At 52.7% G+C, this 23,485-nt stretch overlaps 1 protein-coding gene and 1 long non-coding RNA gene across 6 annotated transcripts; one reads left to right on the forward strand and one right to left on the reverse strand.

Annotated features, from left to right (window-relative positions):
* Positions 1-912: 912 nt before the first annotated feature.
* LOC129346070 (uncharacterized) lies at positions 913-17,180 on the reverse strand. 5 transcript variants are annotated; one of them, XM_055003337.1, is made up of 7 exons: positions 17,123-17,172; positions 14,735-14,827; positions 14,361-14,613; positions 2,395-2,460; positions 2,101-2,268; positions 1,705-1,770; positions 913-1,576 (listed from the first exon to the last, which is right to left on the reverse strand). In XM_055003337.1, the coding sequence occupies exons 3-7, from the start codon at positions 14,404-14,406 to the stop codon at positions 1,293-1,295; spliced, it is 630 nt and encodes a 209-aa protein (XP_054859312.1). In that variant the 5' UTR covers positions 14,407-14,613; positions 14,735-14,827; positions 17,123-17,172; the 3' UTR covers positions 913-1,292. The 5 variants fall into 5 exon arrangements, 2 of the variants coding, with proteins under 2 accessions (XP_054859312.1, XP_054859313.1); XM_055003338.1 differs by lacking the exon at positions 14,735-14,827; XR_008598697.1 differs by lacking the exons at positions 913-1,576; positions 1,705-1,770; positions 14,361-14,613; positions 14,735-14,827 and adding exons at positions 4,368-4,766; positions 4,970-5,640 and having other exon boundaries at positions 2,245-2,268; positions 2,395-2,548; positions 17,123-17,180.
* Positions 17,181-17,357: 177 nt separating this feature from the next.
* Positions 17,358-18,904, forward strand: LOC129346338 (uncharacterized). Its single transcript, XR_008598759.1, has 2 exons — positions 17,358-17,692; positions 18,630-18,904. It is a non-coding gene; the product is annotated as an uncharacterized LOC129346338 (long non-coding RNA).
* The last annotated feature ends 4,581 nt before the right edge of the window (positions 18,905-23,485 follow it).

A 23,485-nucleotide genomic window follows, 5' to 3' on the forward strand; every position in this document is an offset into this window, starting at 1 on the left:
AGAACAGCGTATCGAGCTGCTATTTCATCTGCAGATGGGCGAGTTCAGCTGGGAGGTGGGCAGGGACCCCCTCCCTGACCCAGTCAGACTACAGAAGCGCAGGTCTCCCCCCTTCCCCCCTTCAGAACACCTCCTGGCTGGCCTGCACTTCTGCCTCATTCTCCTCCTCCTTGTTGCGAGAATTGTTGTTTGGGGAAGACCCAGCCGGGCCCTGCGACTCCCCCTCGGTTCGCCGCTCAGGTTGCCTCTTACCAAGGCGATTATATGGTGCAGACTCAACTTTCTAACTGTCCCTATCTAGAAAAGGTGCCCTCTGCACAAAAGTAAGATGCTTAACCAAATCTAAAAGTTTATTGAATATATCTCAAAGGTTATAATGCAAACCACAAAAGGAAACAGCTTAACACTAAGACTTAAGAAATATATATATATATATAGGTTGAAGGCTTAAGGCTAAAGGTACCAACACACTATTTCCTCCTCCCTCCCAAGTCGAAAGCTTTCGGGCTGCCCACCAATCGCTGGGGAACTCCTAGAAGTTTCCCTGCCAATTGGCAGTGCAGCAGTGAAGGGATTTCGGCTCCTCCTTTTATGGTCCAAAGTCGTGGTGTTGTATACAAAAAACTGTTCTCTGTGGGTCCACGTTGTTCCTTTCCCAGGAACAAGTGGTCCAATAAATCAGAACATCTTCTACAGGTCACAAAAAGGAATTTCACACTTTGCCGGCCCAGGCTCCCCCAATGTACTTCAAAACAAGATGAAGATGACCTGGAGCCCCTCTATCTAAATGACCCGCTGTAATTTAGAAGCAAGGCGAAAGACCTTGCACACCATTATGTGTCAATTTGTGCTAATTAACTTAGTGTTCTCCCCCTTTTCCCAGAAAGCGAAACTCCAGCCAGCATTCAGGGAGTTATGGAAAAGAAAAACTAAAGCTTTCCCTGAGGAGGCTTTTAGGAGCTTTCCAAAGAGCCTGAGTCGGGTTCATGTTCTTAATGGCCTGGTTTCAGAACCAAACACCCCCAAATTCTACCACACTCCTCTCTCACCGCAACTGCCCCAGTTGATGGCTGGATGGCTGCGGGTGACAAGAAGAACACAATAACTGTCAGGCGAAGAAGGTTCAGGACTTCAGGGCCTGAGAGCCTGGACAGCTTTATTGAGCCTTGGAAGAAGATGCAAAGGGAAAGAGGTGAGAATCACTCGTTTGGGGGAGGAGCCCTCCTTCCTCAAGTGGCTGCTCACTGGGGCTCTTTCATATACGTCTTGGAAACTGAATCCCTTCCTCCTGTTTAGGAGCCCCAAGAGGGGACTGGTTGTGGATGGTCGCGGGTGCCATTTAGCTCTCCCCGGTGCCTGCTCAGGTAGTGGGCCAAGTAGTCTTGAATGGCCAGGGACGTGTAACTACCTAGATAGTCCATTTCAGTTAAAACTTTCCGGAAAGCGTCTTCCAGGAAATCGGCTGTGATCTCAGTCCAGCTGTTGGGCACTGCGAACAGGCCCCTCAGGAAAGAGCAGTGCCCTGTGTAGTCCGCTGGATCCAGGACTACAACGTTTTGTTTCAACTTCGGGCTGCCTAAGGAAGACAAAAAGAACACAACGGGGTGAGAGGTGAGGGAAGGTAATCGAGTGTGGTTGTGGAGTGCCAAAAATGCCTCCCAGACCCGGAAAAATGAGGGACGTGCCTTGATGGCAGACCATTACCTGCATCCCTGCTGGTGTCCTCCACGGCCTGGTTGTCCAGGGCGCTCCCATTTGGTTTCTGGGTGGCTGCGGGTGACAAGAAGAACACAATAACTGTCAGGCGAAGAAGGTTCAGGACTTCAGGGCCTGAGAGCCTGGACAGCTTTATTGAGCCCTGGAAGAAGATGCAAAGGGAAAGAGATGAGAATCACTCATTTGGGGGAGGAGCCCTCCTTCCTCAAGTGGCTGCTCACTGGGGCTCTTTCATATACGTCTTGGAAACTGAATCCCTTCCTCCTGTTTAGGAGCCCCAAGAGGGGACTGGTTGTGGATGGTCGCGGGTGCCATTTAGCTCTCCCCGGTGCCTGCTCAGGTAGTGGGCCAAGTAGTCTTGAATGGCCAGGGACGTGTAACTACCTAGATAGTCCATTTCAGTTAAAACTTTCCGGAAAGCGTCTTCCAGGAAATCGGCTGTGATCTCAGTCCAGCTGTTGGGCACTGCGAACAGGCCCCTCAGGAAAGAGCAGTGCCCTGTGTAGTCCGCTGGATCCAGGACTACAACGTTTTGTTTCAACTTCGGGCTGCCTAAGGAAGACAAAAAGAACAACGGGGTGAGAGGTGAGGGAAGGTAATCGAGTATGGTTGTGGAGTGCCAAAAATGCCTCCCAGACCCGGAAAAATGAGGGACGTGCCTTGATGGCAGACCATTACCTGCATCCCTGCTGGTGTCCTCCACGGCCTGGTTGTCCAGGGCGCTCCCATTTGGTTGCTGGATGGCTGCGGGTGACAAGAAGAACACAATAACTGTCAGGCGAAGAAGGTTCAGGACTTCAGGGCCTGAGAGCCTGGACAGCTTTATTGAGCCCTGGAAGAAGATGCAAAGGGAAAGAGGTGAGAATCACTCGTTTGGGGTAACACATAAAGTAAAATATTTAGGAATAGAACTTACTGCTAAAAATATTGATTTATTCAAGAACAATTATGAAAAGCTATGGCAACAAATAGACAGAATGGAAATAAGTTGAATTTGTCGTGGCTGGGAAGAATAGCAGTAATTAAAATGAATGTACTTCCACGGATTATGTTTTTACTGCAAACAATACCAATAATAAGAGATAATAAGCAATTTGACAAGTGGCAAAGGAAGATATTGGAGTTTGTATGGGCAAGGAAGAAGCCCCGAGTGAAGATGAAAGTTCTATGTGATGCCAAAGAAAGAGGGGGACTACAATTACCAAATATAAGACTATACCATGAAGCAACATGTCTGGTGTGGCTCAGGGAATGGATGTCGTTAGAAAATCCTAAACTCTTAACACTTGAAGGATATAGGAAACTCTTTGGTTGGCATGCGTACTTATGGTATGATAAAATCAAAGCGGACTCTATGTTTCTGCATCATTATATTAGACGAAGCCTCTACACGGTCTGGCAAAATTATAAAAAATATTTAGACGAAGGTATCCTGACGTGGGTGGTGCCATTGGAAGTTATTGACCTGAGAACAATTTACAACAGAGAGGAATGTTTGCCATATAAGGAGGTGTTGAAAATGGAGCAAAATATGATTAAGCTTAAAACAGGAGACGAACTATCCTCCCACTATGGATGGTTCCAATACAGACAGATTAAAGGCTTATATGACATGGATCGTTCAAAATCGGGGTTTAAGTGGAAAAATTCTGAATTGGAAGAAAGTATACTACAAGAAGGCAAGAAAATGATTTCTAAAGTTTACAAGATTTTGTTAAAATGGTATACAGAAGATGAAACTGTTAAAGTCCAGATGGTGAAATGGGCCATAAATTGCAATAGAGACATAACAATGGAGGCATGGGAACACTTGTGGAAAAATACATTGAAGATATCGACTTGTACCAATATCAAAGAAAATGTCTACAAGATGATATATAGATGGTACCTAACGCCGAAGAAAATAGCATATGGGAACAATAAAATGTCAGATGTGTTGGAAATGTAAAAACCATGAAGGTTCATTATATCATATGTGGTGGACCTGTGAGGTAGCAAAGCAGTTCTGGGGAGATATTATAGAAGCTATGACTGAAATTTTACAAATCCCAATAAATAAGAACCCACAACTGCTGTTGTTAAACCTGAAATTAGAAGAGATTCCCAGGCAACAAAGAACTTTATTATTCTATATGACAACAGCGGCAAGAATTTTATATGCTCAGAAATGGAAGACGCAAGAAGTACCATCTATTGAAAATTGGATACAAAAATTGCTGTACATGGCAGAAATGGACAAAATGACGAGAAAGCTGAGAGAACAGAATCCAGAAGAATTTTTTAATGACTGGGGGAAATTAAAACAGTATTTGGAAAAGAAGTGGGACGTAAAGGGAGAATTATGGTTGTTAGATAACTATTAAGCTTACAGAAAGGAAGAGATACTGATCTTTACAAGAGAAGAGAGGAGATAAGTTAGAAATATAATGTAATTGATAGTTTGATGTTAGGTTTTGCTTAATTTAATATATATTATCTATCTTAGTAGAGTATTAAGACAGTTAAGAATAGAAAAGCAGATATAAGTAGTAGATTTAGACAGCGGGTTGGAAAACTGTTGGAAGTCTTAGATTAAGGGGGGAGGGGAAAGGGTGGGAGAATATGGAAATGAGGGTTTCAATTGAAAATCTGTAATATTAATTTTTACTCACCCAATAAAAATTTCTTTAAAAAAAAAAATCACTCGTTTGGGGGAGGAGCCCTCCTTCCTCAAGTGGCTGCTCACTGGGGCTCTTTCATATACGTCTTGGAAACTGAATCCCTTCCTCCTATTTAGGAGACCCCAGAGGGGACTGGTTGTAGACGGCAGTGAGTGCCATTTAGCTCTCCCAAGGGCCTGCTTACGTAGTGGGCCAAGTACTCTTCAGTGGCCAGGGACATATAACTATGTAGACAGTGCATTTCAATTACAACCTTCCCGAAAGCATCTTCCAGGAAATCTGCTGTGATCTCAGTCCAGCTGTTGGGCACTGCACATAGTCAGGAAGGAGCCGTGCCCTGTGTAGTCCACTGGATCCAGGACTACAACTTTTCTTTGAACTTCGGGCTGCCTATGGAGGACAAAAAGAACACAATGGGGTGAGAGGTGAGGGAAGTGCCAAAATGCCTCCCAGACCTGGAAAAATTAGGGACAGGCCCTGAAGACAGACCATTACCTGCATCTCTGTTGGTCTGCTCCACTGAAATATTTGACATTTGTCAAAATCTCAGACCTCTCTTGCTAGTGTGGCCGGGGCCAGCCTGAGCTACTCACCTGTAGCAGAAGGAGGGCTTGGCTCTATCTCCCGTAGCATGTCCCAAAGGTCTTGAAACGGTCTGAAATTCGCTAAAGTCAGATCAATCAGGTGGCTTTCGAAAAACAGGCTTTGGTGAACGGCAGCAGATCTCATCATCTGATCAAAAGACCGTTTCATCATCTGGAGCACTGCGGTGACCACTTTCTCTGCATGGGCCTCCAGAGTGTCGATGGGCACCCTGACCTCTTGGAATGGAAACGGAAGCCGCGAGAAGTGGGGAGGCGACCTGTGTGGCTCTGGGGGGTTCCTCCTGCAGTCCCCAAAAGACAAGTCTGAGCTCAAGGGAATCCTGTGCTCCAGAAAAGCTGCAAAGTCCTCGAGCACTTCTTCCACAACCTCCACACTTTCAGAGGCCATCACCAGTGCTCCTCGAAAGGCCACTGGGCCCCACGCTCGGAAGGCATCATCAGTGCGGGGGCTGTGGTTCTGGGGGATGTCCGTCACCCAGGTTTCTTGGTTTGGGGACTCTGGGAACCTGCATCTCGGTTCGTCTCCTCCACGGCCTGGTTGTCCAGGGCGCTCCCATTTGGTTGCTGGACGGCTGCGGGTGACGAGAAGAACACAATAACTGTAGGGCGAAGAAGGGTCAGGCCTTCGGGGGCTGAGAGTCTGGACAGCTTTCTTGAGCCTCGGAGGAAGATGCAAAGGGAAAGAGGTGAGGATCACTCGTTTAGGGGAGGAGGCTTCCTTCCTCAAGTGGCTGCTCATGAGGGATGTGCCCTGACGACAGACCATTACCTGCACCCTAGCTGGCCTGCACTACCTCAGCTCCTCGTGCAATTGCCCCCGTTGATGACTGGATGGTTGCAGAAAGACTTGCGAAATAGCTTGTAGCGAGGCTCTGAATCCCTTCCTCCTATTTAGGAGACCCAAGAGGGGATCTCCGAGGATGTGAGAGCAGAAAGGGAAATCCCTTTCCCCAATCAGCCCTGTCCCCAGGACTGGCTCCACTTTCCTCCTTTCTGTCCCTTGCCCCCGTCAGGGACTGGCCCCCCTTTCTTGCCCTTTTTACTGCCTGGCTCCTCCTCCTCGTCTTCCTGGCCCCAGTCTGGGTTGCTACAGTGAACCAGTATGGCAGCTGAGCTGAGGATGTCCGTTTCCCAAATTCCACTCCTCCACAGCGGGCAGCCACCAAGGAAGACTCTGCAGGTGAAGGCAAGGGCAAACCACCTCTGCCCAACACTTGCCTCGAAAGCTCTTGCCGGGGTGGCCATCACTCAAGTGTGTCTTGACAACACACACAGACACACACATTCATCCACAGACATCACTTTTGATACTTGGTGAGGGGGTTACCCTCTTTCCTGCATATTTGCAGCACCGTCAGACCGGTGACTTGATCTGTTGGACTTTTCGATGGGGAGTGGAGCTTGGATCTCAGATAAGAAGGAAATTAGCAACTAAACCAAACAGCAGACAGAATAAAATGGCCTCTGCCTAGCATCTAAACACCATCAATCCTGGCTTGACCTCACGGGGAACCATATTCCATAACAACCATGGAGTCCCTGCTCGGGAAACACTCGGGGGGCCAATCTCAGTGAATGAGCAGGCCTCTCACGGGAACAAGAAATCCTTTAAGGAACTGGTTGAGAGGATTCCAGCAAATCGAGCATTGCTCCTGCCAACAGTCAGAGTACTGGTGTGTAAGTGTCCCCCATTCCCCCATTCAGTATACAGGAGCGCAAGTCTCCCCCTAGCCACTGATGGACCATGGCCCGAGGAACCAGTCCACGAACCACGGTGGGTTTGTGAGTGGTCTATGGTCTGTGAAAATCGATGGACCATGGTCTGACGGTCTGTGGAGTTTTCCCTGTCTGTGCGCATGTCTAAGTTTAGCTTTCCCGTCTGCAAAAGGAACAGTAGCTCTGTGTGGTATTCCCTGTTTCCCCTTTCCCCTGTTCTTAGAGCTCACAATTGGGTGGAGAGTCGGTATGCCCTGCAAGGTTTTTTTTTTCCAGAGACCCAGATATGGTGCCGTCTTCCTCACACACCAAATCCTCTTCTGGCTACTCTCGGACTCCCTATACAGTCTGCATTTGTTCATAAACGGTCACCACTTCCTGATCCATTATGGGTTCATCCTTTCTCATGCTTTTCACCCCTTCGGCCTCTTCCTCCTCCTCACCTATCAGTCAACGGCATTTTTGCCGAGATCATCCTGCAGCATCTCCATTTAAAGGGCGGCTCCTCGGCTGCTTCACACTCATTGGCGCATTGGAACAGCATCCAGGAGGTAAGGCAGCTCATGTCGCGAGCATAGCCGCATCACGTGAGCGCTTAGAAACCTATATGGAGCTTGAGTACTAAAGCTGCACCCCAACTTTCCACGCTAGCACTCCACAAACACAAAACCCTTTCCAATTGGTTCAGGGGGGCAAGCTGGGCTCATAGAGGGGTCACATGAAACTGCTAGGCCCTTCTATGGAGCAGCGATGCTGGGGCTGCCCCTCCAACATCCCACCCTAGCCCCCCATAAACTCAAAACCCTTTCCTATTAGTCCAGGGGGTGAGCTGAATGCATAGAGGGGTCACATGAACCTGCTAGGCCCTTCTGAGGAGCAGGGGTGCTGGGCCTGCCCCCCGGCATTTCACACTAGCACCCCATAAAACCAAACCCTTTCCTATTGGTCCAGGGGGTGAGCTGAATGCATAGAGGGGTCACATGGACCCGCTAGGCCCTTCTGAGGAGCAGGGGTGCTGGGTCTGCCCCCCGGCATTCCACACTAGCACCCCATAAAACCAAACCCTTTCCTATTTGTCCAGGGGTTGAGCTGAATGCATAGAGGGGGTCACATGGACCCGCTAGGCCCTTCTGAGGAGCAGGGGTGCTGGGCCTGCCCCCCGGCATTCCACACTAGCACCCCATAAAACCAAACCCTTTCCTGTTGGTCCAGGGGATGAGCTGAATGCATAGAGGGGTCACATGAACCCGCTAGGCCCTTCTGAGGAGCAGGGGTGCTGGGCCTGCCCCCCGGCATTCCACACTAGCACCCCATAAAACCAAACCCTTTCCTGTTGGTCCAGGGGTTGAGCTGAATGCATAGAGGGGTCACATGAACCCGCTAGGCCCTTCTGAGGAGCAGGGGTGCTGGGCCTGCCCCCCGGCATTTCACACTAGCACCCCATAAAACCAAACCCTTTCCTACTGGTCCAGGGGTTGAGCTGAATGCATAGAGGGGTCACATGAACCCGCTAGGCCCTTCTGAGGAGCAGGGGTGCTGGGCCTGCCCCCCGGCATTCCACACTAGCACCCCATAAAACCAAACCCTTTCCTGTTGGTCCAGGGGTTGAGCTGAATGCATAGAGGGGTCACATGAACCCGCTAGGCCCTTCTGAGGAGCAGGGGTGCTGGGCCTGCCCCCCGGCATTCCACACTAGCACCCCATAAAACCAAACCCTTTCCTATTTGTCCAGGGGTTGAGCTGAATGCATAGAGGGGGTCACATGGACCCGCTAGGCGCTTCTGAGGAGCAGGGGTGCTGGGCCTGCCCCCCGGCATTCCACACTAGCACCCCATAAAACCAAACCCTTTCCTGTTGGTCCAGGGGTTGAGCTGAATGCATAGAGGGGTCACATGGACCCGCTAGGCCCTTCTGAGGAGCAGGGGTGCTGGGCCTGTCCCCCAGCATTCCACACTAGCACCCCATAAAACCAAACCCTGTCCTGTTGGTCGAGGGGTTGAGCTGAATGCATAGAGGGGCCACATGAACCCGCTAGGCCCTTCTGAGGAGCAGGGGTGCTGGGCCTGTCCCCCAGCATTCCACACTAGCACCCCATAAAACCAAACCCTTTCCTGTTGGTCCAGGGGTTGAGCTGAATGCATAGAGGGGCCACATGAACCCGCTAGGCCCTTCTGAGGAGCAGGGGTGCTGGGCCTGTCCCCCAGCATTCCACACTAGCACCCCATAAAACCAAACCCTGTCCTGTTGGTCGAGGGGTTGAGCTGAATGCATAGAGGGGTCACATGAACCCGCTAGGCCCTTCTGAGGAGCAGGGGTGCTGGGCCTGCCCCCCGGCATTCCACACTAGCACCCCATAAAACCAAACACTTTCCTACTGGTCCAGGGGTTGAGCTGAATGCATAGAGGGTTCACATGAACCCGCTAGGCCCTTCTGAGGAGCAGGGGTGCTGGGCCTGCCCCCCGGCATTCCACACTAGCACCCCATAAAACCAAACCCTGTCCTGTTGGTCGAGGGGTTGAGCTGAATGCATAGAGGGGTCACATGAACCCGCTAGGCCCTTCTGAGGAGCAGGGGTGCTGGGTCTGCCCCCCGGCATTCCACACTAGCACCCCATAAAACCAAACCCTTTCCTATTTGTCCAGGGGGTGAGCTGAATGCATAGAGGGGTCACATGGACCCGCTAGGCCCTTCTGAGGAGCAGGGGTGCTGGGCCTGCCCCCCAGCATTCCACACTAGCACCCCATAAAACCAAACCCTTTCCTATTTGTCCAGGGGGTGAGCTGAATGCATAGAGGGGTCACATGGACCCGCTAGGCCCTTCTGAGGAGCAGGGGTGCTGGGCCTGCCCCCCGGCATTCCACACTAGCACCCCATAAAACCAAACCCTTTCCTATTTGTCCAGGGGGTGAGCTGAATGCATAGAGGGGTCACATGGACCCGCTAGGCCCTTCTGAGGAGCAGGGGTGCTGGGTCTGCCCCCCGGCATTCCACACTAGCACCCCATAAAACCAAACCCTTTCCTATTTGTCCAGGGGGTGAGCTGAATGCATAGAGGGGTCACATGGACCCGCTAGGCCCTTCTGAGGAGCAGGGGTGCTGGGCCTGCCCCCCGGCATTCCACACTAGCACCCCATAAAACCAAACCCTTTCCTATTTGTCCAGGGGTTGAGCTGAATGCGTAGAGGGGTCACATGAACCTGCTAGGCCCTTCTGAGGAGCAGGGGTGCTGGGCCTGCCCCCCGGCATTCCACACTAGCACCCCATAAAACCAAACCCTGTCCTGTTGGTCCAGGGGTTGAGCTGAATGCGTAGAGGGGTCACATGAACCCGCTAGGCCCTTCTGAGGAGCAGGGGTGCTGGGGCTGTCCCCCGGCATTCCACACTAGCACCCCATAAAACCAAACCCTTTCCTATTAGTCCAGGGGGTGAGCTGAATGCATAGAAGGGTCACATGAACCCGCTAGGCCCTTCTGAGGAGCAGGGGTGCTGGGCCTGCCCCACGGCATTCCACACTAGCACCCCATAAAACCAAACCCTTTTCTGTTGGTCCTGGGGTTGAGCTGAATGCGTAGAGGGGTCACATGAACCCGCTAGGCCCTTCTGAGGAGCAGGGGTGCTGGGCCTGCCCCACGGCATTCCACACTAGCACCCCATAAAACCAAACCCTTTTCTGTTGGTCCTGGGGTTGAGCTGAATGCGTAGAGGGGTCACATGGACCCGCTAGGCCCTTCTGAGGAGCAGGGGTGCTGGGCCTGCCCCCCGGCATTCCACACTAGCACCCCATAAAACCAAACCCTTTCCTGTTGGTCCAGGGGTTGAGCTGAATGCGTAGAGGGGTCACATGGACCCGCTAGGACCTTCTGAGGAGCAGGGGTGCTGGGCCTGCCCCCCAGCATTCCACACTAGCACCCCATAAAACCAAACCCTTTCCTGTTGGTCCAGGGGTTGAGCTGAATGCGTAGAGGGGTCACATGAACCCGCTAGGCCCTTCTGAGGAGCAGGGGTGCTGGGCCTGCCCCCCGGCATTCCACACTAGCACCCCATAAAACCAAACCCTGTCCTGTTGGTCCAGGGGTTGAGCTGAATGCGTAGAGGGGTCACATGAACCCGCTAGGCCCTTCTGAGGAGCAGGGGTGCTGGGGCTGTCCCCCGGCATTCCACACTAGCACCCCATAAAACCAAACCCTTTCCTATTTGTCCAGGGGGTGAGCTGAATGCATAGAGGGGTCACATGAACCCGCTAGGCCCTTCTGAGGAGCAGGGGTGCTGGGCCTGCCCCCCGGCATTCCACACTAGCACCCCATAAAACCAAACCCTTTCCTATTTGTCCAGGGGTTGAGCTGAATGCATAGAGGGGGTCACATGGACCCGCTAGGCCCTTCTGAGGAGCAGGGGTGCTGGGCCTGCCCCCCGGCATTCCACACTAGCACCCCATAAAACCAAACCCTTTCCTGTTGGTCCAGGGGTTGAGCTGAATGCATAGAGGGGTCACATGAACCTGCTAGGCCCTTCTGAGGAGCAGGGGTGCTGGGCCTGCCCCCCGGCATTCCACACTAGCACCCCATAAAACCACACCCTTTCCTGTTGGTCCAGGGGTTGAGCTGAATGCGCAGAGGGGTCACATGGACCCGCTAGGCCCTTCTGAGGAGCAGGGGTGCTGGGCCTGCCCCCCGGCATTCCACACTAGCACCCCATAAAACCAAACCCTTTCCTATTAGTCCAGGGGGTGAGCTGAATGCGTAGAGGGGTCACATGGACCCGCTAGGCCCTTCTGAGGAGCAGGGGTGCTGGGCCTGCCCCCCGGCATTCCACACTAGCACCCCATAAAACCAAACCCTTTCCTGTTGGTCCAGGGGTTGAGCTGAATGCATAGAGGGGTCACATGGACCCGCTAGGCCCTTCTATGGAGCAGGGGTGCAGGAGGTCCGTTCCTGTCCCCTGGGGTAGTGCCATGACCTGACAGGTAGTGCTTCCAGGGGCTAGGGGTGGGTCTTAGGCCCTAGAAGGGGACAGGGCACCTGTCACCCTTTCTTAATTTATTGAAAAGGCTTTAGAAAATTTCATTATCACATTACAGAACAGGTAAAGATTATGACAGCAGGAGACGGGCAGGGCAAACAATTCAGAAAGGGGGGTTTCTAACCTCTGCCTCCGCAACCGCCTTCCCTAGCCCGCCCCTCCTCCGGTAACCTTGCAAAGCAGTCTGGCATTGCAACTGCCTTCAAGGTCAGAAAAACTGCCACAGACCTCTTCTGGGACACATTTTTTTACAATCCCAGGATGTATTCAAATCCATTCCAGGAAACCCTGTCACGTTTTTCTGATGATCCAAAGTGGCCCTCTATTTCTTCTTCTTCAAAGTCTGATTTGCCGAGCTTAGCGGTCTCCATGTTCACTCCCGTAGCAGCAAACGCAGTGGCAAAACTCTGTCGATGGTAGTCCATCACACCAAACAGCATTCACCAATCCTGCCTGGCGACAGATCTGAGCTGCTCTCTCATTGTGGGGCAAGCCCGCAGCTGAGAAAGGGGGGATTTTCCGTCCTCTTGCAATGCCGTTCATGCCATCTATCGCAGGAATCCCAGTCGGAACCACCTCTTCTGGGTAGATTGATTGGCTGACCCAGCCTGCTTCTCTTTGTTCCATCAGGAAGTATCATATGCACAACCTCATATCTAGGAAACGTCACTTGACCCAAGATGACTAGTGGCCCGTTGACTCCAGATACTGTCTGTCTTATATGTGAGGCGGGGCTGGGAGAGGTAGTCGTGTGTGAGGGCAGCTGCCTGCTTCCATGCGGCACCAGCGCCACCACTGCCTGCAGTCAGCTCAGACGTGGCTCCGTTGCCCATCAACCACCGAGGGCCCTACAGCCCAACAGACCATGTGTGGAAAGCTGGGGGAGGAAAGAGCTGACACCCCCCAACATCACCATTGCAGTTCTTGGGTCTGTTAGTTAGTTAGTTAGTTAGTTAGTTAGTTAGTTAGTTAGTTAGTTAGTTAGTTAGTTAGTTAGTTAGTAAGTAAGTAAGTAAGTAAGATCTTTGCAGATGTTATTGTGTTATTATTCATAATATTGCCCTTCCTATTGAGTTAGTAACCTTATGATTATAGTATTTGTATTATTACTTCTCATTATTATTATCATTATTAATATTGGAGTAATTGTTGTGTTTATAGTTATTAACGTTCTTATTGCAGTTCTTCTTTGTCGTTTGAATTATTAAAGTGTTCATTAATTTTTTTGAACTGAATTATGAAAGACAAATGACAAGTAATTTATACCACCCCATAACTGATACAAACTGCCAACCCAAGGTTCTGTTTTTGAGTTTAAAAAGCCTCCAGAAAATCTTTGTTCAGAAACAGGAACTATTAGCAAAAAAGAGGCGTCCTTTAACTGCCATCTTTCACACCATCTCACTTAGCTTAAAGAGGCCCTGTTTAAAATTGTTTATCCCCGTGGGGTGCGGCAGCGGCAGCAGAGGCTAAAGGCCGCAGCTGCTCCAGGGCAGGGCAGGGCCCCACCTGGGATGGCCCCCGCAGGACCGAATGCCAGGCTAGGCTGGAGAATGCCAGGATGGGCTGGACTTCTCCCTAACATTTAGTTTTCGGCGTCCAAGGCTTTTTGAAACTAGGTTTGCAAGGGGTTTTGAAATCAGGAGGCACTCAGCCAGGTGAAATGCTCCCCGCAACCTGAGGGCTGGACCTCAGAGAGAACTGGGCCCGTGCCGGCTTACGCATCCAGCCACAAGTCATTGCACTGAGTTGGCAAGTAATGCATATTCACGTGTGGACCAGCCTGTGCGAGAGGGGGATGAAATGGCACCGCCGTAGCTGTCAGTGACCGTTCTTTGTTCATTGGGTGTGAAGGCGAGGAAGGTACGTGCCTCAGTTTCCTTTTCCAAAATGGCAGGCTTTCCAGTTCAACAACGGTTTTCCCTCCCAGGTTTTCTGGAAAAGGCCCTGCCTCTGTTATTGCTCGATTCCGGCCCTTCGGCTCATGCTTTTAAAATATATCAAGCTTTTCAGGTTCTTCTACCTCATCCGTTGAGGAGGGATCGCAAACTAAAATCACCGCAAGGAATGCTCATGGGCAAGGCACATAAGAACACGACAGTCCGTTTGTGTAGTTCCCCTTCATCACGAAAACACTGTCTGCAGCATTCTCTCAGCTGCACTGCGAAGCAGCTTGGTGCTGGCAGAAAGCAGCCCCCTCCTCCGCCCTGCCTCTGCTGAGAGCGCTGGCAGAGGCTGTGTGGGACACAACCGTCTCATTGCTGCAGCTGTCTGGTGGGCCGGGCAGCCGCCCCCATCTGCGCCCCTGCAGACTTTGGGAAAGCTCCAGCGTACCACTTCATTCCCTTGTTCACTGTTTATTGAGACCCCACGCCCCCTCACAGGGCCACTCCAGCTGCAGAGAGCTCACATCACCTGTTCAAACAACCCTCCCCACTGGGGGCCCAACTGGCCCTCTGAGAAACGCAGGAGTGCTTCAGGGCCGTGCACGATGATGTCCCTTCCGGGAGTGATGTCTCCATGCCACCCTGGGAGCACGCCAGGAGGCTTCTTCCCACAGCTTTCCCCCTCCCCCTGCGGGCCTGGTGAGGGGGGCGGGGACAGGGGATCCTCTGCCCCCACCAGGGGACCCGGCCGCCCTACCTGTGAAGGATGTCTGGCTGAGCATGACTGGTCCAAGGCCACCCATCAGCTTTCTATGGCAGACTGGGGGGATGGCGTATTAGGGAAAGACGACCGGTTGCTGAAAAGCTCGCATGACATGTTGCCTGCCTTGAAGACAACCTGGGCCGGGATGTCCCGATTCTCTTCCCTTTGGAGCTGCAGCTCCCTTCGGCATCCTGAGGGTGGGGGCCAGTTTTCAAACACGTTGTACTGCTTTCTTGAGGGGAGAGGCCTGCCGGAAAGAGAGACCGTCCGCTTCTGTTGCAAATAGCAGGAGGGGAGGGGGGGGAGACCTGGAGACAACCTGGGCCAGATGTTCCGATTCTCTTCCTTTTTAACTCTGAAACACTCACAATCATGCTGAAGGTGACGGTCCATTTCAGATCCTGAGCTTTATTTTTGTCAGGCTATGGATGACAGGATACAGCAGACGGATCTCTGGGCCACTGGCATCAAGACACAGGTTCCTGGTTAATGGCTTTTATTCAGAAATCAAATCATTTCCATGTGCAGGTCCGTAGTTTACTTAAGAGCTAAAATGCTTCTAGGCAGTACAGCTTCCTTGAAAGGAATGGGGCTTAAGGAACATACAGGTCTAAATACTCAAACATCCCCCCCCCAACCCACCACTTCCAGCGGAAAAAAGTCTGGGAATCTTTGCTGGAGTTTATACTAGAGCTAGACAAGACAGAGGCATAAGAGTAATAGTAACATTTCAGACAGTCCAAGGTCATTTCGGGGAGCTTCAGAGAAATACCCAGATTATGAAGCTGAGTTCCCAGGCAGGGAGGGAGAGAAACAAAAGTGATGCACACAGTCTTTCCAATATGAAATCAAACCATAGTACAGACAATCATCATCCCCTAGAACAAGAGGCTTGCCAGCCTCCAGGTAGTGGCTGGAGATCTCCTGGAATTACAACTGGTCTCCAGGCCACAGAGATCAGTTCACCTGGAGAAAATGGCTACTTTGGGGGGTGGGGGTGAACTCTATGGAATTATGCTATGTCAAGGTCCTTTCCCTCCCCAAACTCCACTTTCTCCAGGTTTCACCCCCCCCCCCCAGAGATCTCCAGGAATTTCCCAACTTGGAGCTGGCAACCCTATAGAACAATGACAAGGATGGATGGGTACAGACATACATGACAATTTTCTAACGCCGGCCGCAAATGGACAGATGCCAACGGATGGACAGGCGGATCCTTTTATCGCTATCGATTCATGGTAACAGCAATACTGTTTGGTTTGGATCAGGGTCACATGGGGAGGGGCCCGGGTGGAATCTCTGTCTGGGGGCCCCGCATGGTTTCGGCAGCCCTGCAGGGGAGAGAGAGTGTGGCTTTGGAGAATATCTATTCCGAGCCACTGATGGCAAGTTCTGGTGGTCAGAAACGTTCCCTTGGGCCTCTTCTTCCTTCCCCCACCATGGGCAAAAATACTAGCAGTACTCTGTGGGGGGGGGGGGGCTGGTGCAAGTGGAGGGGGGGCCTTCCACCAATTGAGGGTGCTTCTGGGCCGATGTGCTGAATTGCTGGCTGGCTGGGGCAAGATGGCACTTTTCTGAGAAGACAGGATGGCATCGGAGCATATAGGCAGCAGGGCAAAATTCCAAGAGCAAATCCGGATTGTTTCCATACTGACTTGTTATTGCGCTATTTCGCAAGTCTCGCTACAAGCCACTTGGCACCATTTTCAAAGGTGCCGGAACTCCATCCCGCCACGTTCCGGCTGAAAAAAAGCCCTGAGCATCATCATTATTATTAATCAGGTCATCTCAGGTGTGTTTCTCTGTGGAGCCAGCGCATGGAACGAGACACACTTGTTGAAAGCCCCTTCTGTCCTTTGCATGCGAAGCGTATGCTCTTCAATAAAAGGGGGCCCCCATAAGACCACTAAGTCCATGGGCCAAAAATACCTACGCTCCGCCGCTCTTTTGGACGTGGCGCATGGAAGGCCTGTGCGGGGGGGGGGGGGGGTGCCAAGTCAGGAAGCAGCCCAGAGGAGCCACGCAGACACTCGCACCAAGGCCCTGCTATACCTAGGGTTGCCAGCCCCAGGTGGGGAAATTCCTGGCGCTTTGGGAGGTGGAGCCTAGAGAGGGTGAGCTTCGGTGAGGGAAGGGACCTCGGCAGGCTGTAATGCCATAAAGCGCGCCCTCTAAAGCAGCCGTCTTCTCCAGGCGGCCTGAACCCTGCCAGCTGGGGCTCAGCTGAAATCCCGGGAGGTCTCCAGCCACCCCCGGGAGGACGGCAACCCCAGCCATACCCCTGCCAGTGGGCGTGACGGGCCTGAGCTAGCAAGACTGCGGCACACGCGCGGAGCCGCGCACGCGCGACCGCCCCCGGCCGGCCCGCTCTCAGGGCAGAGGCAACGCGGGCGAAGCCCCCGGGCGAGCCCCGGCCTGGCACGCGAGCAGGAGCCCAGGGCGGCGAGGGAGCGGCCCCGCGGCGGGCAGCCGCCAGACCGCCGGGCCCCGCGTGCGCCCCCCGCCCCCCGCCCCAGCCCCGCGGCGCTCGGGCGGCCTCGGAGGGCTCCTGCCCGCCTGCGCCGGCCCGGCCCGGGAGGGCAGCGGGGCCAGCCGGGGGCTTCTCCCGCACAGACCGCGCCGCCGCCTGGGCCGGCCAGGGCGCCGCGTCCCTGCCCAGCGCTCGCCGCAGCGGCCCAGCCCGGCTCTGCGGAGGCGAGAGGCCCGTCCGCAGCGCCGCCGCCCCGCCCTGCCCCGGGCCGCGCCGCGCCACTCACGGTCCGGGCGGATCGGCGACGCCGCGAGCCGCGGGGGAACATGGCCCGAGCCTGCCGCCTCCCTCCCTCCCGGCTCGGCCTGCGCTTCCTCTCGCCTCCGCTCGCCGCGCCTGCCTGCCTGCCTCCCCCGGGGAGGAGGAGCTGCCCGCCCAGCCCTCCCGCCAGCCGGGCCTTCCTCCTCCGCCCGGCCGCTCCGCCCGGCTGGCCGCTGGCCGCGCGTCTCTTTCGGCGGCGCCCCCTGTCCCGTCCCGGGCTCGTGTCGTACCGGGCCGGCCTCTCGCGGGCCTCTGCTGCGACCGGGGCCGAGGGCGGCGCCCTCTCCCGCCGTGGCGAAGGCAGGAGCGGGAGCCGCGCGCTCGACACGACCCAAGCGCGGGCAAACCGGGCTCGGAAGCGCCCCGAATTCAGACGCGCTTCGGTCGCAAGCGCTCCCTGCCGCCAAGGGGCTCCCCTGGAGCTTAAAGGGCACTGGGGAGCCCCGGCTTACCTTGCAATCTCCCCCTTACTCCAAGAAGCTGAAGCCATCCGTTTTCCCCTGCTTTCATTTTAGCCTCACAACGGCCCTGAGAGGTAGGCTAGATTGCGTGTGTCACTGGGCCGAGGTCCTGGCAGAGCAGGGGTTTGGACCTGGGGACCCCAGGGCCACCTCTGATGCGCCAACCATTACACAGACCTGCTTCATAAGTGAGTCCATATAGGACACAACCTCACCCGCCCCTCTCTAAGGATGATTCAGAAATGGGAGGAAGGGATACTGAACCACAAGTCCAGACCCCCCCCCCTTAACTGCCAGTGTGCCAGAAAAAGGGCAGAGAATAAAACAGTGGCGGGGGGGGGGTGGCTTTCAAGCACAAAGAAATGCAGCCTGACGCCTCCATATGTTCAGAGTATGAGGACCTGCAAGCTATGCCTGGCACAGGAGATGAACAGAAAATGCAGAAGGGTGGCAGGCAAGGCAATCTCAGATTGACAATCTGAGCCTCCTGCTCCCCCCCATCCCCCCCAGGCCAGTTTGGCTAGGGATCCTGACAGTGTTTTGCCATCTTCTGGGGGGGGGGTGCAGAGATACTTGTGAATTTCCTGCATTGTGCAGAGGGGTTGGACTAGATGATCCTCGAGGTTCCAGCCCTATGATTCCAACACTGGAGCATTCAGTCTTTGGCTCCAGGCATTAAGGGGACAAATGGACGTTTTCAGTGGAGACACCCAACCCAGACTGAGCCTGGCTCTGTGGGTCCCGCTCCTTGGCCCGTCAGCAGAATGTCGGGAGACCCTGCAGTGACTTCCTTGGTGCCAAGAGAACTGAGCTCAGCATGTGATGGGGGGGGGTGAGTGCATGGGCTGTGAGTGACCCCCAAGATGGCCTTCCAAGCAGCGTCAGGCCAGGGGAGCTGCGCAGTGTGTTCTTTTTGTCCTACACAGTGTCAGGTTCAGAATGCTGTATAGTACATCTTTGCTTAACCAACTCCATATTTAATCCTCTCAGTATTTAGTGCTCTTTTCACAGGTGCCAAGGTTCCCAGGCAGCTATCTAACAGAAGAGGATTGTTTTGGCTACCGATGTTCCACCGAGAATCAGCCTTGGGAAACTACTGCTCTCCCTACTTCAAAGGCGTTGTTTTGGGAACCGTGGGGGGGAGGAGGGGCCCGCTGGGATCTGTTACTCTGTACCTTATGCCTTGCCTATCATTGGTAACAATGCATATGCACCATCCTGAATATTGCATTCAGGCTAGTGGACTATAATGAACTATTTCTTCAATAAATTCCTTTTGGAAACAATGGACAGTTGTCTGATTGCAGAAGGAAGTCTGAAGTAAGGACATTATCTAGCCACAGTTCTGACACACAGGCTGTGGCACCCCACCTGCCCCCAAATATTTGGCAACCCAAAGAGCAAAGGGGAAATGAGAAGGATACCCGGGAATGTGGCTCAACTGAAGTTCCTGGCTGGTTGGAGAGACGAGGCGAGGGAGCCTGAAAGGATGCCGCCCCCCCCTTCAAGAGCTCTCCTTCCCCTTCCAAAAATAACAGCAATTAACAACTCTGGTAAAGGGTAGCCGCTCAAGCAGGCCTCCGCACGTCGATCCCGCTGAATTCATCCCAGGGAAGCACAGGATCCCAGCCTCTGCCTGTTGCTATAAAAATGAAGGCCAGGGGCTGAGAGATGCGCAAATGACTGGAAGGGGTTACAGGAAGCGAAGGGATGCGCAGGAGCCATGGGGAGGCCCAGCAAAGTGAGAAGGCTGAGCTGGGATGTGCGGTTGCCAAACTCCTGGAGATTTCGGGGGGGGGGGAAGCTGGGAGGCCAGCATTTGGGAGGGGAAGAACGGCCTGCCAGTGGGGTATAATGCCGTTGAGTCCACCCTTCAAAGCACCCACATTCTCCGGAGGGCACTGGTCTGAGATGCGTTATAATTCTCGGAGAACTCCTGGTCACACCTGGAGACTGGCAAACCTAGAGGAAAGAGGAGTGTAGTCCGGGCTGGATGGCCTCCAAGGGTTTGGAATAAAAAAAGCAGGTGGTAGACAGAAGATCAAATCCCACTGCTGCCACAAGCTCAGTAGGTGGCCTTGGGCAGGGCTTTTTTCTGGGAAAAGAGGTAGTGGAACTCAGCGGATTGCCAGCACGGGGCAACTCCTGGTGGGAGGTGGTGCCCCTGGTACCACGTGCGCATGTGCAAAGTGCGCACACGCTCCCAGGACTGCACAATGACATCACTTTGAGTCAGCTGGAACAAGCGGGGAGTTTTTAAAAGTTTAAATCTCCCTCTGTGAAAATGGTCACATAGCTAGTGGCCCCACCCCCTGAACTCCAGGCAGAGGGGAGTTTAGATCACCCTCCGTGATCCCTCGGTCTGGAGATCGGGGCAGGGCCACCTGCCATGTGACCATTTTTAAGAGGAGCTGGAACTCCCACTTTGTTCCAGCTGAAAAAAAGCCCTGGCCTTGGGTAATCCACTCCTCTCAGCCCCAACTCCCCAGCTGTATTGTGGGGATAATAATAACGCTGACTTGTTCCCTGCTCTGGATGGGGCACTAATCTGTCTAGAAGAGCGGTATATAAGTGCTATTGTTATTGTTACTCATCTAAACAAACTGGCTCACGTAAAATTTCCTGATGGCCAGGAAGGCTTTATGATGTCACCCTGAGGATAGAATCTGAGGAGCGGTTTATCCCTGAGGATAGATTCTGAAGGCGTCCGTTATCCCCAACTGTCTCTCGACATGGAGGAGGTAGGACCCCTGGCTCAAGCTCCCCCAAGGACTGGGGTGAGGTGGGGGATGAGTCCAGGAGCCCCCTTTCCATTGGGCTCTGCCACTCCCATGGCCTGCAGCCTCGTTCCTCCCCCCCCCGTGTCCCCTTTCCTGCGGTGCTGATCCCAGCAGGCCCTTTGGGCAGGGAGGGCGAGCGACCGGCTCCCATGTTCCCTGCTCACTTTGGGGCAGCCGGGGAGTCAAGATGGGGCAGATCTGGCCCCATCCTGGCTCGAGCCACCACATCCTTTCTCAGTGTGCTCTCAGGACAAACTGTGGGGAGACCTCCTCAGTTTCAGGGGCACTGGGGAATGTTTCCCCGATCCCCCCCCCAAGAAAACCCTCAAGAATACAGGGAAGAGGCAGGTGTGTCTTCATAGTTTGCAGGCAGGAGAGACGGGAAGGAAGAGCACAGCAAGGGGGCAGCTAGACCCCAGCTGAATCTGAGCTGGGAGCACGCAAAGCCACAGGAACAAAGCCTCTGGGTTTGTGCAGAGTGCAGTGAAAAAGAAAACCATAGATCTTCACAGATCTTCATGGATCCTCCATTAGTTTTCTCAGTGTGCTCCCAGAACAAAATGTTGGGTCAGGTCCTGATTTGCAGACACCCTGGGGAATCTTTCCCCAATCTTCCCCCCACCCAAGAAAACCCTCAAGAATACAGGTAGGAGGCAGGCACCTCTTCAAAGGTTGGAGGCCCGAAAGAGGCAGATACATCTTCATGGGGGCAGGTAGAATGGCTAGAAACAAAAATAAAATCCATTCTGTGTGGTACTGAGGGACGGACCCTCTTGAGGCCAATGAAGTGCTGCAGGTACGGTGGGTATTTGCCAGCTTGGCGCCCCGGCAAAGAGGCTTTAGCATGAACCCCAGTTACACCCCATGTTCCCCAATGCTGAAGGTTGCGCCCTGCGATTTTGAAAGTGATGCTCAGTCTCTGCTCTGACATCCACCAGGGAGGTGTTAAGAGACTGTCCGGGTGGCGAAGGCTGCGGAATTGGTTTTCCAGGAAGAGGAATTGGTTTGCCAAGAAGAGGAATTGGTTTGCCAAGAAGACGTCCAAAGTGTCTATAGGTATGTGGATGGGAAGACGCAAGGGCATTGCCTCCTGCCTGCGCTCGGAGCCCTTTGCTTCCTGGGGGGCGATTGACGCAGCTGGATCCCCATGCCCTTGACTCCAGATCCCAAGATCCCGAATGGCCCTTTTCGTTCCGTTTGGTTTTAAGAGCCTTTTCCATTTCCCCCCTTTTGTCTGGTGAATCAAAACCTTTCATATGATCTGTTTTTCATCACTAAAAAAGCACAAATGTTCACAACACAGTACAAATAGCGACTGTGGCAGTTTGAGAATTATTAACGCGTGATTTTATAAAGGGGAGAGAGAAGTAACTTTACCATTAATGGGGAAATTTAGTTATTAATCAATCTAAGCTAATATTTGTATTAAGAAGAATGTATTAAAAATAGATAGGTTAAACAGGGAGACGTAGATTGGATATATTAGTAAATTGGAGATATAGAAGAATTTGAATAGGCTTAGAATAAGTGATAGAATATATATAAGATTTAGAAAAATTATAGTTAAGAGTAATTTAAATAATAAGATGGGCTAAGGGTTGGAAAGCTGTTGGAAGTCTATAAGGAGGGTGGGGAAGGGTGGGGGTTGATATAATTTAGGTAAGATGGGGAATTTGTGTAATATTTGATGTACTCACCAATAAAATTTAAAAACACACACACACAGTACAAATAGTTGTGAATAACAGTTCACAACCATGAAAATAGGCAGTGATACCAAATTACGTTCTTTCTGCTTCTGTCAAAACTTGCTGCTCCTAACAGGCAAACAGCTTCCGGGCTTCCTCAGCTGCTTTAACAACTAGCTAGCTGTTCCTTTCTCAGAATAGTATCCAGCGCTTAGAAGCTAATTTGGGGAAATACATAGAAAGGGGGCAATAAACCCAGGTAAACTCTGGAAGTGTCAGATCTGTAACTACATTGTTGCAGAGAAAAATGGAAATGAAATATGTATCATTTCTCTTAGTTTTTTTTTTTTTTAAGTTCTTCTTTTCTGCGTTCAGAACTGATTTCCATGTTACACTGTCCCCAGACCCCTCTGTATAAAACAGGCATGCCACTTCTGTGGGTACGAAGCCATCAGTGGTTTCCACCCTCTCTATGTTGCTCCCATTCACTCTTGATATTCCTTTCATTCCTGAGCCAGGTGAAATTGGCTTTTGGAACCCACCGACACAAGATGTCGCAGCTGTCACACAACCTGAAATGGATTTAAAATGCAGTGTGAGGAACACACAGAGGACCAGTCCATCAATCTGTATTGACCTTGACGGCTCAGTTGGGTGTCGTGGTTAAGAGTGTGGGACTCTGATCTGGAGAGCCAGGTTTGATTTCCCACTCCTCCGCTTTAAACCAGCTGGGTGACCTTGGCTCAGTCACAGCTTCTAGGAGCTCTCTCAGCCCCACCCTCCTCACAGGGTGTTTTGTTGTGGGGATAATAACGACATGCTTTGTAAACTGCTCTGAGTGGGTGTTAAGTTGTCCTGAAGGTCAGTAAATAAATTGAATGTTATTATAATACTATTATTGGTGGGCCCTCCAAGCTCAGATGTAACACATCTCCAAGCACCGGTTGCAAGGGGCAGTGCACACCTTGCTTGAGGATTTTCCAAAGGTGTCCAAACGGGATGGTGGACTAGATGGTGCCACTTCGGTGTGATCCAGCATCTCTCTTCTTTTGAGTCCCAGCCCACTGGGACTCCCCCCCACCCCAAGCGTGTGGGGAGAGGCAGAATGTTCTTCTTTCCAGCCCAGAGTGCTACAAGCCTGGCTCAGGGCTCACCCGCCCCGATTCCCATCTCTGCTGCACCGCTGAGCTGCTGATGGAAGGAAGGAATCTTGCCTCATGTCATCAGCCCAACCTGGCCCCTCTCCCACCCGACTGAATTTTCCCCAGTGCGTAATGATGCTTTCCCCTTTGCAACAGAGACGGCGGTCCAAGCTCCTTCACGGCATTTTCCGCTTAGCGTTCAATCCAAACGGAGCCCCTGCGGTGACTCCCCATTGCATGTCTGGAAACTTGCCCCC

The sequence above is a fragment of the Eublepharis macularius genome, chromosome 19 (assembly GCF_028583425.1).
Source record: "Eublepharis macularius isolate TG4126 chromosome 19, MPM_Emac_v1.0, whole genome shotgun sequence".
Lineage (NCBI taxonomy): Eukaryota > Metazoa > Chordata > Lepidosauria > Squamata > Eublepharidae > Eublepharis > Eublepharis macularius.